This window comes from Idiotropiscis lumnitzeri, chromosome 6 (genome assembly GCF_059441095.1).
Source record: "Idiotropiscis lumnitzeri isolate Australia: NSW breed Sydney's pygmy pipehorse chromosome 6, RoL_Ilum_1.0, whole genome shotgun sequence".
NCBI classification, from domain to species: domain Eukaryota; kingdom Metazoa; phylum Chordata; class Actinopteri; order Syngnathiformes; family Syngnathidae; genus Idiotropiscis; species Idiotropiscis lumnitzeri.
Window position 1 is genome coordinate 11,424,595 of NC_142396.1, and position 16,399 is coordinate 11,440,993.

The 16,399-nt window shown below is 39.3% G+C and overlaps 2 protein-coding genes across 5 annotated transcripts in view; one reads left to right on the top strand and one right to left on the bottom strand.

Moving 5' to 3' along the window:
* lysmd4 (LysM, putative peptidoglycan-binding, domain containing 4) overlaps window positions 1-11,313 on the top strand; it is a 42,229-nt gene extending 30,916 nt beyond the window's left edge. Inside the window, exons 1-3 of one of the 4 annotated variants that reach the window (XM_088299565.1) lie at window positions 7,541-7,650; window positions 8,711-8,997; window positions 9,216-11,313. In XM_088299565.1, coding sequence (XP_088155691.1) covers window positions 8,725-8,997; window positions 9,216-9,716 — 774 coding nt within the window. In that variant the 5' untranslated portion in view covers window positions 7,541-7,650; window positions 8,711-8,724 and the 3' untranslated portion in view covers window positions 9,717-11,313. The other 3 variants (XM_088299568.1, XM_088299566.1, XM_088299567.1) reach the window with 3 other exon arrangements.
* An 810-nt stretch (window positions 11,314-12,123) lies between these two features.
* alkbh3 (alkB homolog 3, alpha-ketoglutarate dependent dioxygenase) lies at window positions 12,124-15,657 on the bottom strand. The gene is made up of 8 exons (XM_088299569.1): window positions 15,401-15,657; window positions 15,270-15,304; window positions 15,135-15,182; window positions 14,854-14,957; window positions 13,791-13,879; window positions 13,372-13,590; window positions 12,705-12,803; window positions 12,124-12,556 (listed from the first exon to the last, which is right to left on the bottom strand). The coding sequence occupies exons 1-8, from the start codon at window positions 15,632-15,634 to the stop codon at window positions 12,413-12,415; spliced, it is 972 nt and encodes a 323-aa protein (XP_088155695.1). The 5' UTR covers window positions 15,635-15,657; the 3' UTR covers window positions 12,124-12,412.
* Between the last annotated feature and the right edge of the window lie 742 nt (window positions 15,658-16,399).

A 16,399-nucleotide genomic window follows, 5' to 3' on the forward strand; every position in this document is an offset into this window, starting at 1 on the left:
GAACTTTCAACAAACTAACAATAGATGCAGCAGTTAACTTTTCTTTCTCAAAACTCCTGTTACATTCCTTTCTATGGAACAACAATTAATGTTCCTTGGTCAGTTCGACCAAAGACCATGTTTATTTAGCCAAAGGTGTCAGAAATTAAAATAAATTCCGATAGACATTGATTGAACCAGCGCATGTTTGATTAGTATAAAGTCGAAACCAAGTTGATTGGAGTCATTTTCCAATAAACACTGTTTAGGTCTCATTATTAACTCCATAAATAACCATTTCAATCCAAAGACATTAGGCATTATCTTTTATAGTTGATGCTTCAATGAGCATAATTCACTCATTTTCACTTGGATGGTAAATCTTGTCATTGTACAAAATAGTCAAATTAATCCTTTTACTTGGGGATTTGGGGTATAGATTTATGTATGACATAGACGTATTCACTGATTACGATGGAAACCCGTCCTTTGCGCGGTGCTTGTGACCATAAAGTTTTGGATGTCTGGACAGACTGAAAACCCTCATTGTATTCCGTATCTAATATGCAGATGGAAAACAAAATTTTGTGTTTGGGGTTATGGTATAGGGTTTTAGTTTTCAGGTTTAGGTTCTACAGAATTTTATTTTTATTTTCATTCAGAATTTTTGGGGTTTTAATCACATTTGCATGATAAAAAGGATTCACAAGAAAATATCGCAATCTTCAACAGAGTATTGAACGGCTCTTGCATCTCATTTACCCCTCACAGATAGTTGTAGGAAATAAGGTCAAAATGGTTCAGGCATCACTTTTGCAATGTCTAAGCAACTTCAATGCATTATTCAAATCCCAAGGTCACATGGAACCTCACATTCGATTCAACGACACCAAACGAGTCACCACATGACAGCACTTTAAATATACACTGCTTTACAAGCTACGCTTCCCTCAGAAGGGCAGAACATGAAACGTGTCAGCCCGATGCCAAGTACATGCATTAGTAAATGACCTAAAGAGCCACCATGGATCCAACTAGAGTATATCCAGGCCTTATGGACTGGTTATGTTCTGTAGAAAGGCGATGCATAGAGAAGAGTTTCAAAAGAAAGCCCAGGAAGTGAAGACCACGGCTCATTGAAGCATACAGTGAGCGAGGTCTTGGTTCATCGTTAAACCTTCTTGTCAACATCACAGCTTGTTAAGCTTCTAGCTGCAGGTCAGAAGACTCATAAATGCAGTAACACTAGCATTTGAGTAGATTTGACTTTGACAGACACAAGTTGCCTAGAAACCTGAACGCCTTTACACACCAATGATGTGCGATGTTGCGGCCAACCATCGCGTCAGCCTAGAAGTCGACACGTCGGACCGTAAAATTACCAAAATTACCAAAGACCACACCGCAAAAGCGAGACACCAACGACTCTGGACTTTCTGCACAGGGGTGAGAAGTAGTACCCCATCCATGTCATCGGAGGCGATAGTCAATGCGTAGCCTGTGACGGTGATGTCGAACAACGGCTGTCTTTCGTAAATGAGATGATGGCCAGCCAGCCGTTACGTCTAGAGGGGAGATGGGAAAATGAGCAAAGTTGATTTCGTTCTTGAGAAAGAGCTTCAATGTTCACCGTTTGTCCACCACTTGTCCAGTGCATTGATTTGCTAGCTGACAGCCAATCACAGTGATCATTTGTCCCGACCGCCCGACCCAATTCTATATGCTGAATCGGTACATTCATTTCATTCTTGCCTCTAGAAGTCACACATCAAAGATCTGTACACAGTTCAAAGAATCACTCTTACAAACACTTCTTACCAAACGGAATCAGCGCTTTCTTTGCGGTTTCTTTTTGTATAGTAGCATACCAACTTTTAACATGTAGGCTAAGGCATAAGCATTCTTTCAAGAAATGACCTGAAAATGCAGCACAATGTAAAATCCTTAATCAATCGACCTTAGCTTATCTTTCTCAAGTTAGGTTGCTATCTTGCTATATATTATATACCAACATGTTAACATTTGATCGATTATCTTGCCAAAAGTACCTGAAAAAAAGGGTGCAATGTAAAATCCTTATCTACTTTGTGTGCTGCAGCAAGATGCTATCTTGCTGAATGTTAGCATAACAACTGCTAGCATATAACTATTTGAGCTATTCGCTGTTCTTTCTCTTATTTCCCTTTAGTACGTCCTAACAGGAGACACATTTAAGTCTCCATCAATTGACCTTTGTATTTTCTGTATTCAGGATGTTCTCTTTCTATATGATCAGATACCAACTGTTAGCATTTTAGCCAAAGTCGTAAGAACAGGATGTGTAAAATACGATCACTGACTGACTTACTTCCTACACATTGGCTTTTTGTTATTAACATAAATAGGTAGGCCGGAGTTTCTTGATGTTAAAATGTTCACCTTGCAGCCATTCTATTCATTACTGTACATTCCGCTCTGCAACAGAAAAGTAAGACAATTAAGACACGACAGTGTTTTATTAGCTAAATCCCCCAAAAGCTACGACTGATGTTTTGTGTGGGTCACGTGCACAGATGGCCTCATGATCTGGCACCATGCCCCCAAATGTCCTAGCCCTGGTATAAGCTAGGGCGAGGTTATACAGAGCCTCAGATCTCATAGCGCTGGAGTGTTGGCTCAACGTCAATCAGCGTAATGTTAGCCGACACACTGGTGAGGGTGGTGACAGGGCAAGGTTATATGTGTCACTGTATGCTTGAGGCCTGCACGAAGACCACCACTGCCAGGGTTGTGTCTCATGTGAGTAGGCAGGGGGGTGCAGGGTCACCCTTAGAGGGGTTGGGATTCAAATTAATTTACACCACTATTGCACTGCACCTATCAGCAAATCATATCCAAGAGTCCTGCGGTGGAAGGCCTTCGAGCAACCTCAAGCACATAACCGTTGACGCGACATAATGTGTGTTTGCTGTGTTCACACAGAAGATTCAATGATTTATTACAAGGTATCTGCATGTTTAAATTGATAAAGATGTCATTTACGATATATAGAGTTTCCCTTAATTTTTTATGGGTATCAACAGTATACTGAAGCAGTTTTTACTTTTGTCATTGAGAGACACGTAGGAGTGGAGTGAGGAGATTTACTTCAACTCAAAAATTAAAAAAAGAAAGCGTATCCCCATGAAAACTGTGAAAGAATACATTTTGTTTTCACTCGTGGAGGCAGCAAGTGAAATATTCACTAAAATCACAAGAAAGGAAAATGGACAACAGGAAAATTCTATCCTATTCTTACAACCACATTTTACTTCTATGACCAACGACTCCGTTTGAAGCAATAAATGGCTAACAAGCAATATATGAGATATCACCACAAATGACTGCCGTTGTTTTATTAATTCATAGAACTTTCAACCCGGCTCAAAAATCGCAGTGATGTTGCAATATTATACTCAAACGTGCTGTTGACATGCCACATTGATATTTATTTGTGTAGGTTTCAATGTTTCCTCAAAGATGATGGATGGATCGTTGCATCGGTCTGCCCCGAGATGTGAATCTCATTCACCTGGCGGGTCGACATTTAATCAATAAACGTCTGAACTGTTGCCGTGACCTTAACCCATAAGAATTCCATTACACGGACTCGTGCGGAACCCCCACGGATTTTTCCGAGACAAAGCTCTAATCACCCGCTGTTGATGTCAACATTCATCACGCTCTAGTTTTTGCAAGGCAAATAATCAAATGTATCCGACGGAGAACGGCGACAAGGGGGAAACAAGGCCTGTGTCAACACTCCGTGATAAAAATGTTGAGGTGACATCTTCAACTTAATCAAAAGCAGTGAACTACATGAAAACAATGTACTTGAGAAGCATTGCTCAGTGAGAACTCTGACAATTGTTGATTTTGGTTGTCTAATGAGGGCAAATTCTGTACAAAATGGATGGATGGATTAGACGTAAAAATATTTTGCTAAACACGATTTACCGATTGCGGGTCTAAGACGATGGGCTCGATTCTTTTTAACGGCGTAAACCCTGCACAGCATAATCCGAAGTTTGGAATCTGGGGTGGTACACCTGTCAAACGGTAACACAAATGTCAGGGAGGACAGAAACTTCCCGCGGAGCAGGTCATGTCTCCACTGCGATAAATTGACCAAAATTTGAAGTTAGTAGTTAGACCAGTGTGTTAAGACAACTAAAATGTGATCAGAAGAGTCCTGAGTATAGATTGACTTTCTGCCACCAAACTGTCACTTTGCCAGGCATATCCCCAACGAGACTCCATATGCTCTGCCGGTATGCCCAATTTGCACCTCACCGCAGGTGCGCAGTCTATGGAAATAGGGCCCATTGTGTTATGCAAAATATTGTCTTTATTTGTTTGTTTATTTATTCAAAGATATGCAGATACGTAATTCATAAATGTGAAATTATTTCACATAATTATTGCATTGTATTTTAAACATGGTTTTAAAATAAATTTATTGAGATCAGTAATAACTGTAATTGTAATTTTTCTAGACCAAATTTTAAAATACTAAAGATTTGGCCAAAATATGAATAATTATGGGAGGCTAATACACAGTATTTTCTAAATAAAACACAGAATAATATTTACATATTGCAAATAATATTTTTACATATATTTGTAATGATAAGAGTTTTGAAATAATGGCTGTATGAATTTATGTATTCCAAATATTTATCTATTATAAGTATATTCATTTAATTTTACACTCACACTAAGCAATTATTTAATATTGTTTTTCTCAATGTCAAATTTTGTCAAATGTCCATCCTTAGCATGTGATTGAACTTTGCATAATGTTCCAACACTTAGATTGTGGAACTGCGTTCACAAAAGAGTAACTCAAGCTACTGTGAGAGTTGTATATTCATGTGAGGTTTTTTTTCTGGGGGGGGTCAACTATAATGCAGCCACACAGCAATAAGTTCATAGATGTGGCAACCATGAATCTTTCACCCCCATAAATATTTGACCGTTTCCTTTGAATTATTTAAATAAGAGGCCCACTCTGTTGCTGTTGTTTTGCACCCCCCATATCTCTCTCTCTCTCTCTCTCTCTCTCTCTCTCTCTCTCTCTCTCTCTCTCTCTCTCTCTCTCTCTCTCTCTCTGGGTGTGTGTGTGTGTGTGTGTGTGTGTGTGTGTGTGTGTGTGCGTGTGTGTAGTTAGGTGAGTGTGTGTGTGCGCGACAAGCTGTTCAGTGGCCCTGAAATATAGCACATTATGCCGCTTTGTTGCTCATCATACACGTTCCACGCCGCATCTGAATGCAATGTAAATGATATGATGATCTGCCCCTCTAAGGCAACATTACCCTTATGATCGTTAACGCCTTCGTCAAGTAGAAGGCTCGAATTTGTGAGATGCAACTTTTTGGCAAGGTTGAGCAATTTCAGAAAAAATCAAAAATAGAAATGATACTTTGGCAGCAATCAATGTTAAAATAATCAAAAATCTAAGTGTAGTCCAATAACCCGTGTTGTTTTGCAAATGAAACGGAGCATTTGGACACAATATCTGATTAGCGTTGGGAGTCAACTGTGGACTCGGGAGTCAACTGGAGGTCATTGGTGCTTTCCAGCTGAGTGGCTACGCATGTGCGGAGGATAACACTAGAATATGCATGACTGCTATTAGCCAGAACTGCTCATAGTTTAGCTCTCTATCAAATGGGGACTTGGGGGGCAAATTATACTGATGGAGGAATACATTCTAGTTAAGTCAAAACTGTGTACACTCAAGCACACAAACTGACCTAAAACCTACAAATTTCCTTGTTCAAATTTTGTTCATCTGCCTATTATATATTTTTTTTAAATAGCAACAATGCTCCTGATGCAACCTTAATTATCCAAAATTGTCAGCTAGAATATACTCTGTTTATATTTTATTATCACAAAAGAGGAAACGTTACACTACAAGATTTCAATCAGAATCTGAAGAGATAATTTTTAGATGAAAGTAGCAATATCAGAGATAGAGATAAAGTCAGATATTTTCTAAATTAAAGTGCTAATATTTTTACATTAAAAGAATCAGTGTGGGTGTATGTTTTTTTTCAAGATTAAAGTTAAAAGACGGAAAAATATATATATTCACCCTTTGTGTAAATGTATCTCAATTGTGCTCTCTTTCTGCATTTAGATATCCTACCATATAATGGATGAGGGAGTTGTGACATCATAGCAGGTTTCTCTCCACTTTTCAGTCTGCACCTACAATGACGACAAAAATCATTCTCATTCTCAAAAGTCATTACCAAAACAGTTTGTGTTAAGCGAGGAAAACAATGAGACATTTCAATGCTGTGAAGCTTGCAACCGTTTAAACAGTAACATTTTTCAGCTGTGTAATTATTGCAAATTAAGAGAAACACTGTGGTGGGTTTTAATGGGTCAAGCCCAAGAGCAACCGTGTTTTTGTTATCCTGCGGAGTCCTCAGGTGGCCAAAGGCTGCAACAACATATCAAGAGTGCAGCCAATGACATACTGGCGAGGTTACACGTAATTATGTAAAATGCATCATTCCAATAGGGGAGATAATATTTATATGTATGCATAAACAATTATTCAGTTTGACTAACTTAAGCAAAGCTGAAACTACTTTTTTTTACTGTAAAATTGATCAGTTTGACCCTAACCACGGGATTAAGCAGATATCTTGTTGCCCCTTTCACATTGCGTATTAAAGACAGAAACTTCCAGGACAACATTGCAAAATAGAGCATACCCTAAGATTGACATGAAATAGTTTTTTATGTAAAGGATGAAAGTGAATCTAATCGAACAGAATCGTTCCACGGTAAAATGGATCGTCCTTGAATCTTATCACACCAATCGAGATTCATATTGACTCTTTTAATGGAGAAATGCACATCACTGAAGAGGTGTCAAAAGTATTCCCGTTCATTACTCAAGTCGCAATGTTATATTAAAATGTTACATGAACGCTACCTGTTTCAGCTGCATAGGAGCACTCGAAAAAAATATCACATTTAGTAGGCCAACAAGACTAATAATACATTAAAATGCCAAGTCTACTTCTGAACATGAGTGTTTCTTCTGAAATTGAACTGAATTGTCTGATTTTTTATGTTATGTTGCTTGAATCACATTTTTGGCACCGTGAGCTCACTTTTAAACTACGAAAGGATGTATTTTTTGTGGCAACTCTTATAATTGTTTTCTGGGCATTTTTATTTTGTAAAGAGTAAAATCAAAAGGTGGCAATAAGAAAGTCCTTATGATAAATCTGCAAATCACAAACATCTTTTTCAGGATTTAATCAGTATTTGAATTATAATTACATTCAATCGGTGCCTGCCAGAACAAAAAGGTCAAGAAGACTTTGACTGCATGTGTAAAATATAAATTGTTCAACATTAACATTTCTGTAGTATTTACTGCCGTTGTATGTGCGATTTGTTTAATAAAGCATTTATTTATTATTCTTGAAACAGGTTGCAGTTCTATGACTGAACATAGAGTGGCGGTAATGACTCTAAGGCCAAATGTGTCCGCTTTTAAAAACCATAGAAGGCGGCCTAACTGACGTCACTCACGCCAACTTGAAGTTAGTTAGCTTAAACTAGCTCGCGAAGGGGTTGAAGAGCATAACGAGTGTGGTGCGTTCTGTCGCTTTTCCCTTTAAGGTAACTAAATTGGAGCCACGAAATTGTGGGTAAATTCATAGTTGAGTTTTGGGAGGCGGGGGTACTCTTGAACACACCCGTACAGAAGTGCCACACATGACGTTGGCTACGCGCCGCGTTGGGTGAACATGTTACGACAGTATGCGCTAACAAGGCTAGCGAAGCTACATGTGCTAACGAGACGAACGCGTAGCTTACGTAAACGGCTGTCATCCAGCTGCCTGAACACAAGTGGGACTCGTCAGCCCTTACGTCATTTAGCCTACCAGCTGAACATGGTAATGCCAAACATAATATATACACATATTACATGTTAATATGGGCGACTAGTAGCCGTGTCCACCTTTTTTTATATTATAGCTACAGGCAGTTACCAACAATGTCCAAATCGAGTCAAATGTTACCATGGTGACAGCCCGTCAGACCTCCATTTCCAAAGTTAATACTCGAAATACAATTGTTCTACAAATGACATGCGAGCAGGTGTCCCCTACATAATATAATAAAGGTTGCAATAAACGTTTGTGCAACTATATTTTAGTTTGTTATGAACCAACCAGTTAAATTTAACACCCAGTGTCCTTTCAGTGTTAATATTTAAGAAATACACAATTGATTCATTATACAAACCAGGATCACGCTTGCTGTCATGAAACCTTTATTAACTGTACGTGCAATCACGTTATAAATCACATTTGAACACTTTAGTCACACTGTAGGTAAAACAAAAAAGCACTGTAAAAAATAGAACATACCACACACATGAGAGAATGTAGACGTCTTTATCCTCAGGGGGGCAAAAAACATCAGTGCAAATGAACAAAGCAGATAAATGTACCCCCTGTTGTGTGAGCTGAGACACAATTTTAAGATTTAGGAACCATGCGAGTGTGAGTGCAGAAACACCTCTAAGCCATTAATATAAAACAATCCAATGAAAAACAAATTACAGCCCTAATGGAGTGAGTGTACAGTCGTGTATAGGAGTCCGCCGCGCCTTTATTCTTCTCTTACAATTTATGTTGAGAATTCTCCTTTTTGTTGACATTTTTTTTTCCAGGCCAGTGTTGAAAGATGCGGCGCGGGGAGCATGTGCCGCATGCGTTCCAGGCCCCTGTGGACGTCCACGCCAGTGCCGACGGACAGGTTTACATGTTCAAGAGGAAAGCCAACGGCATGGCCGCATCGTCGGATGAGGAGGAAGAGGAGGAGCTGGGCTTGATGGAAATGAGACCTCTGGCGTTCCAAGAGTCGGAGCAGGACAGGCTGGGCAGTTGCCACCTGCTGGAACGGGACGTGATGGACGGCGACAATCTCAATAAGCTGGCCTTGCAGTACGGATGCAAGGTAGGGTAGTGACATAGGGCTATAGCTTACAAATATTTCTAGAATCAAGTATTCTAATGATTATCCCATCGGGTAATCAGATAAAATTTGATTTTGCCTAATTAATGTGCACCTGAGCAGCAGTCATTTTTTGTTAATTTGGGGTCGCCATCTTCCATGTCAAAAGCTGTCTGCGTGTAACTTGCTTAATTAAACTTGGCACTTCTTTCTTTGAACAGGTGGCAGACATAAAGCGTGTGAACAACCTCATACAGGAGCAGGATTTATTTGCACTGAAAACAATCAAAATTCCCATTCCAAAGCACAGTTTTTTAATGGAATCGCATGCAAATCCAATTGACTCTTTCAAGGAAACGCCAGTCAAGGCCCAGCCGAATAGACACCAGGTGACGGACTTCCTCATCGAGGTGGATAACGACACGGAGAAGTTGATCCCGAACAGGGACGACTTCGACATGGATCTGTTGGATGATGGACCCAAAAGGTCTGTCATCAAAGGACAGAAGGGCCAGGGGGCGGACTGGGGCATCCAGTGGTGGAACGCCGTGGTGGCCATGCTGCTCATCGGCATCGTCCTGCCCTTGTTTTACGTTATTTACTTCAAAACCCAACACAGTGGCGAAGCCTCGCCAGCAGACGGAAGCGTCTCATCCTCCACCGTCATGTCTAACAGAACCGGGACAGGCACCTTTGGTACTGGTGGACCCGAGCCAGGATAGAACGCGCCTTTTTGGATTTCATAATGCTGAATATTTTGAACATCACGTGCAATACAATGCCTTGTCTTTTTTAAAAGTTGGCCTTTAACATCATAAGCACTTGTCAACTTAAATTCATACCCCCAAAAAGTTTTCCCACTAATTGTTACTGTTTCGTTTGGTTTTATGGTAATTAATTAGTGTTTTCAACCTCATTTGAGACACACTGAGAAACAAACCAACATCTTTAGTTAGTGTTCTCCCTCACATTTGCAGTTCACTATTCACAATTTTACCTTTTTGTTTTTATTCCTGTGGACCTTCCCCCAGATATTTGCTGAGACTTCTTCCCAGTTTTTGTGCTCTTTCTAATAACAAAAGATTCCGGGGGATGGCGACAAACGCTTGTATAATAGAAAAGTACTGTTGTGATGCCATATTTTGGCAACTTTGTGCCAATGTTCAAACAATGGGAGTAACTTCCATTTGACAGGCCAAAGCGCCATCTAATAGAAAAGTAGTGCCTTGGTGCCATCTGTAAGGGTGGCTGCGGCTCAGGTAGTTGAGCGGGTCGTCCAATGACCAAAGGGCCAGTGGTTGGATTCCCAGCTCCAACTGCTGTTGAAGTGTCCTTGGGCAAGATACTGAACTCTAAATTGCCCCCAGGTTGTAAATGGGAGACTGGTCTCAATTGCCTTACCTGGTTAAACAATGAGGAGTCAAATATTACTGTACCGCAGGGATTATCAACGTGGTGACCCTAGGTAACACCAGGTAGGACCACGAGTAATTTAAAAATAGCTCACCAGTGATGGGACAGTAACCTCCTAGGATTGTTGAACAATTTCGTGAATAGTGAACCATGAATATGTGGAAGTTGACGATACCATGGCTGTGGTCTAGTAAATAGACAGTTGTGTGTATCAAATTGTATTTAATGAGTCTGTACTGTTGTTTTTTAAGTTAATTTATGTTTTGAGTGTGTGTGTGTGTTTATTATTTCTGTATTGTTCACTCAGGCTGGATTCACACTACAGGTTCAAGTAACTAATTGATTTTATTGCCTATATCTGATCCCCTCCTCTATTTCTATGAGCAATTCAAGTGGACGATATCACACCTGGCTGTATTTACACTCAAATTACACGTGAAATAATGCAGAACCCATAAGCAGATAAATATAATTTATCAGGTTTTTTTGCATTATTCCGAGCCTAAGAGTTCAATTCCATGCATGTTTTATTTCTTCTCCTACATTGCCATGGCTCATACCCCAAATGCGTCACTTGACACATAGTGTGAATCCAGCCTTGTTGCTCATATCGAGTGGACCTGAACGGCGTGCCAAACGTGTGAACTGCGTTTACAAAAGCACAATGTAGTGCAATAATGTGTTCCGCATTTTTGTTTGTAACTTGAAACAATGTGTACATATTTTGTGTAATGATAACACAGGGTGCCTTAAACCTCCTTTGTTAAATTCAAATTCTGAAACATGAACCTTTTTGGACATTGTAAGAGTTTTGACTATATTTTAACATATCAGCCTTGAACATGGATATGGTGTAATGACTATTTTTGGATGATTTTCAAACTGTTCAGTAAATCTTGACAGTGATTGGTTTTTTTTTATTCTTTCAATAAGAGCCTCTCAGAGTGTTGAGTGCTCACATGAATGCAAACTTTCTAAGCTTAAGCACTTGCTAGGCTAAAGGTGAGCTAAGCTGAAAGTCATGCTAACATGACTTTCTTTAGACTATATTCAGCGATATTACCACGTAGTAGAAGCAAATGTATTAATTATCAGATGCAGGTGCAATCACACCTATCGTCCAAACTGGAAGATCAATCATGAATTCAACCGAAGCTTTATAAAAGCAAACCATGTTTGGGCAAAGCATAGAAGCGTCTTGCTTAACTTGCCATGAAGTGCCTTTTTACATGCTACAACCATTTACACTTATGATGAGATTATATAAGTGGTTGAACAGCATACAGTAAATGAATGTTACACACGCCAGCACACTTCATTCTGAAGGCCTTGTATGAATCGTACGTGCCTTTGATAATGTGAAATCGACCTGGCAACACAAGCTAGCTGAATTCTGATTGGATAAAAAGTTTCACAGAAAACTACAATAATTGTGTGAAGGCGGAGGCGAAGTGACGTCGCGAAACCGGAAGTGACGTTACGAAACCGGAATCGACGTATTTTGACCAGAAATGACGTCACGAAACCGGAAGTGACGTATTTTGACCGGTGGGGACGTCGCGGAACCGGAAGTGCCGTCACGTGACCGGAAGTGACGTATTTAATAGTACAGAAAACAATAAATTGACGGCAGTAATATGGTATACTTATTTTACATCAAAAGGTTACGTTTTAACCGGAAACAACAGGATTTTTCCTTTCATTGACCTTTCCAACTGAAAGTCTCAAATGTGTTCATTTATTTATTATTGCAAGTAAACATGCACTCATCCAAAAAGAGGGGAGGAAAAGGTACAAACTCATCAAGTATTTTTTTTAACATCAGTAGGAGCCACTTCTACTCTACACATTAAATAAAACCAGATAATTCAGTGCTGACCTCATGTAACGCCAATATGCACACTTATCACCTTTGTCAGACTGAATTGTGCTTCGGGTTCCTCTTTGCAAAACTGAAAAATAAAACTTTCAAACAGTGCAATTCCTTTTTTGTTGTTGCTGCGTTCTAGTTTGTGGCGTTCATGTCTGCTTGGCGGTTGGTAAAGCACAGTTTGGTGCCCGGCCGGTGGCCCTGTGGCTCGGGGAAGATGCTCCTGAAGGTCAAGTTGATGCGAGGGCCGCGGTCATGGTACTCCTTTGCCACCTGGTGCTGAGAACCACAAAGACGCCTTTCAAAATAAACCAAGTGAGGCTCTGACGAATAATGAGCATCCATTGACTTACTATGTACTTTACCATGTGCGCACAACTTTCAAACACGCACACACAGTACACACATACTTATTTCGGAGTGGTACCTGCCAGTCATCCTGTGCGGCTCCTTCCATCAAAAGAAGAGTGCCGTGACCCAGAGGAACCTTAATACGCTCCACATAAGTGTAGTCACCATTTTCTTCCTAAGACATAAAGATGAAAATGCATTATAAACACAGCACTGAGTTTGTTCTAGGAACACCATGTACGGACACAACCATACAGAAAATACACAAAGCACAATACACCGGGCCATGGCCAGACACTCATGGCTAAAAATCCATATAACTCTCACTCTGATAGCCGTGATGTATCACAATGGGAAAAAAAATAAATAAGAGATTAAGGGCTATACAAATAAAACATACTTGACTTGACTTGAGTGTCTTCAAATGATAAGAATAGAGTTGGATTTTGATGACATTTTGTTTTTTTAATAAAAGATGTCATCATACAATAGTCACTTTTTCCCCCATCTTCACAAGAATACATTTGAAATATTGCGTGAAAGTTCTTTTTTAATGGGTGAAAGAAGTGATTAGAGCATTTTCAAAAGGACTCAACGAATTTCATTATCATACCAGCCCACATTGTGGCATGGACGAGATCCTAGACTAGCCCGATACCTCCCAAGAATTGTGAAACATAAAATAGAAGACAAATAATCCCCCCCCAAAAAAGTCTTCAAGCACAATTGTGTGTGTGTGTTACCGGAGGCGGCTTCTTGCGTAGGCTGAACACCCTGCTGTCACCCAAGCTAAGCGAGGCGATGACGGGCTGATGGCCCAGTGAAGCCTCGTCATCGCTGTGCCAGCCGATGCTGTCGTGTCCGTCGCGATACAGGTTGCACAGCAGCGAGTTGAAGCGCTCGTCGCCGCCACCGCTTGCATCGGAAACCGCTCGGCGAAGGTTCAACAATAGCGGATGCCACTAGGCGGGACAGCCGGATAGCCACAAGTCAGTCATTTTGTGACAACGCAACGTCTCAAGTATAAGTACGTTGAAGTAAGTTGAGAAATACACACAAGTAGTGCATTGCCACCATCAGTGGCATCGAGAGGTAATTACAAATATTTTCAAGAAGGTCATTTGTGGAAGCAGTGTTGGTAAAGTATTCAATGTTATAAGACCTTTGTATTGGCGGCCATGGTGGAACGAGAATATGTGTAGGGTAACTCTCCAAACCAGCAGGTCAGCCTTGGCTCTGCGTAGGCCTCACCTAATGGGGAGGTTGCATAATTATACTTTCCAACATTATTTCAGACAAAAATTAAGGCGTGCATGGTCATCATCATGAAAGGACGCAAGAAAATCTAATAAGAACATATGGTTGTGTTCAGAAAGTTTACTTACACTTACTGGCAGAATTTAAATATTGCAGTGAATATTGACAATTTGAGGGGAACATGTACATGTTTGATTTTTTTTTAATACTTGTGGTATTTGGAAATTCCTCATACTTTAATTTTATTTCCCGGGTGAATAGTCACAATTTTAAAAGAATAACGATTTTTTTTTTCAACATAAAGTCAAAATGTATTTAAGCCAAAGTATAATAAGAAATAAAAATCACATTTTAATGAGAGATTTTTTTTCCCACACATTATCTCTTTATTTATATATTTATTTATTTCAAACACAAAAAATTAGAACAAAACTGTTATTGTTGTCTAAGGACAAGGGGGAAAAAAATCACACAAACATACAAACAAAACATCTAAATGAGAGTACGACCAGTCATTTGGAGTATTTTAAACAAACAGTACATGTTTGAAAAGTAGTAGAAAGAAGTATAAAAGCTTTTATATTCCAGCAAAGTCATCTTTATTCTTAAAAGAATAAATAAATAGGACAATATTTGGGAGGGGCACACATTTTGTTCTTGGAAAAAAATTGACTTAAATCCTGTTTTTTTTTTGTTTTTGTTTTTTTACACCAGCGTTTATTCATGCTGGGATGTCATACTTATGCGATAACATGTCACTGTCTGAACTGGCCATTTTGGGATACTTCCAAGCTACACTTGTCCTGAGTCCCCAGTTTGGGAAGCCCTGCTCGAGATAGTTCAATCTGATTGTGCAAGTGGATGCAAATTGAAGGCATTTGTACGGTGGTGAAATGTCAGTGGGGCATGAAAAGATGATTCGTTCACTAGACGAGTGTGCGCTCATAATGTTGACTTTCAATACCCACCTTGTCTGACGTTGGTTTTTTGTGACCAGGGGAGCTCTGCTAGCAGCTTACTGAACATCCAGTCAGCCTCATGTACTGGAAGAAAGCCAGGCACCAGACGCAATCTGAACGCATAAAACAAACACAGATAATAATCAAGGTTAATATACTTAACAAAATAACTCAAATGAAGTAGAAAAAACTTTTCACAGCAATATTTTAGTGTTAGTCACGCAAGAAAAAACCAACATGTTTTTTGGTGGGAACGAATTATTGACATTTGAATTCATTTCATTGCTGACCTTGACACTCCTGACGGTCCATGGCTGATCTCATAATCACCTGCCTGGCTGTGGAAAGCAAAAAACAAATAGAAATATTATGTGAGCAGTATTACACCAAAATAATGAGCTATTCTATTTAAATCTCACACTTACTCAATAACTTTCTCTGATGGAACATCTCTAACTAGCTGTAAATAAGACAGTACATATGTTTTTTTTTAGTAAATCTTGTGCTATAAGAATCACTTATGTTGGAATTTCTTTTTCTTCCGATGCAGTAAGACCTTAATGGGCTGGTGGAACTCAAAATTTCGTGTCGTCTGTCGATGTACTCCCCAAGATGCGGCAGCTGGATTGGGATTTTGGCTGGGAGTAACTACACACCAAATAAAGAGATAACATATAAGACAACAATTCTTAAGTGGGTTAGTGAGAACATGGAATTTTAAAGAACCTGCTGGCCTCGGCTGTTTGGCCCAGGAACCCTGCACCCGGGCACGCTGACGTTTATCTGACATGACACTTGGGTTAAAGAAGGGTTCCTGAGGGGAAATATTCAACATTTTTAGGAGGTGAATTTTGGACGTTCTCGTGATAATCATCCTACTTGGGTTTTTTTTTTTTTTTAAATCATTCAAATCATGAAATGTTTTACTGACACGCATGACTCTATATAATATGCAAGTTTTCATTTTGAATTACTAAACTACGGCAACAATTACATTTGTCAAATGTTCAAATAAAAAACATCTCTCTATGGTTTGCATATAAGCGCATGTTTTAAAAAAGCCATAGAACACCGCACCACACAACATACCTGTTGGTACCCTTTAGTCATAGATGTTGATTATGTTATGGAATGAAACTCAAAAGAGCGTTAAAGTCCTGGTTTTCACTTTAATGATTTACTTTTTTAAATCGGAATAAAGTACAGTAGTTGGATTTGCAACTTCCACGAAGCAATAATCACGAGGATATTTGACCATGAACCTTATAAACGTGCCAAATTTACAACCCCTTAAATAGTTAAATGACTTACCTAAGAGGAGACTAAAATGTGATCATGAGTCGAATTAGGAAAATCGTAATGTAGGACGGCCATGACTGGTGTTACAACAAAATAAACACTACTCGGAACAAAGACATCGACTTTTTTTTCCGTTTCGTTTATTAATTTATTTTAGCTCGTTTGGTGTTTGTTTTTTGTTTGTTTTCATTTTTACATTAAAAAAAAGTAACAGTTTTTATTTGTATTCAAGATTTTTTACCAGCTCTCTTAAAAA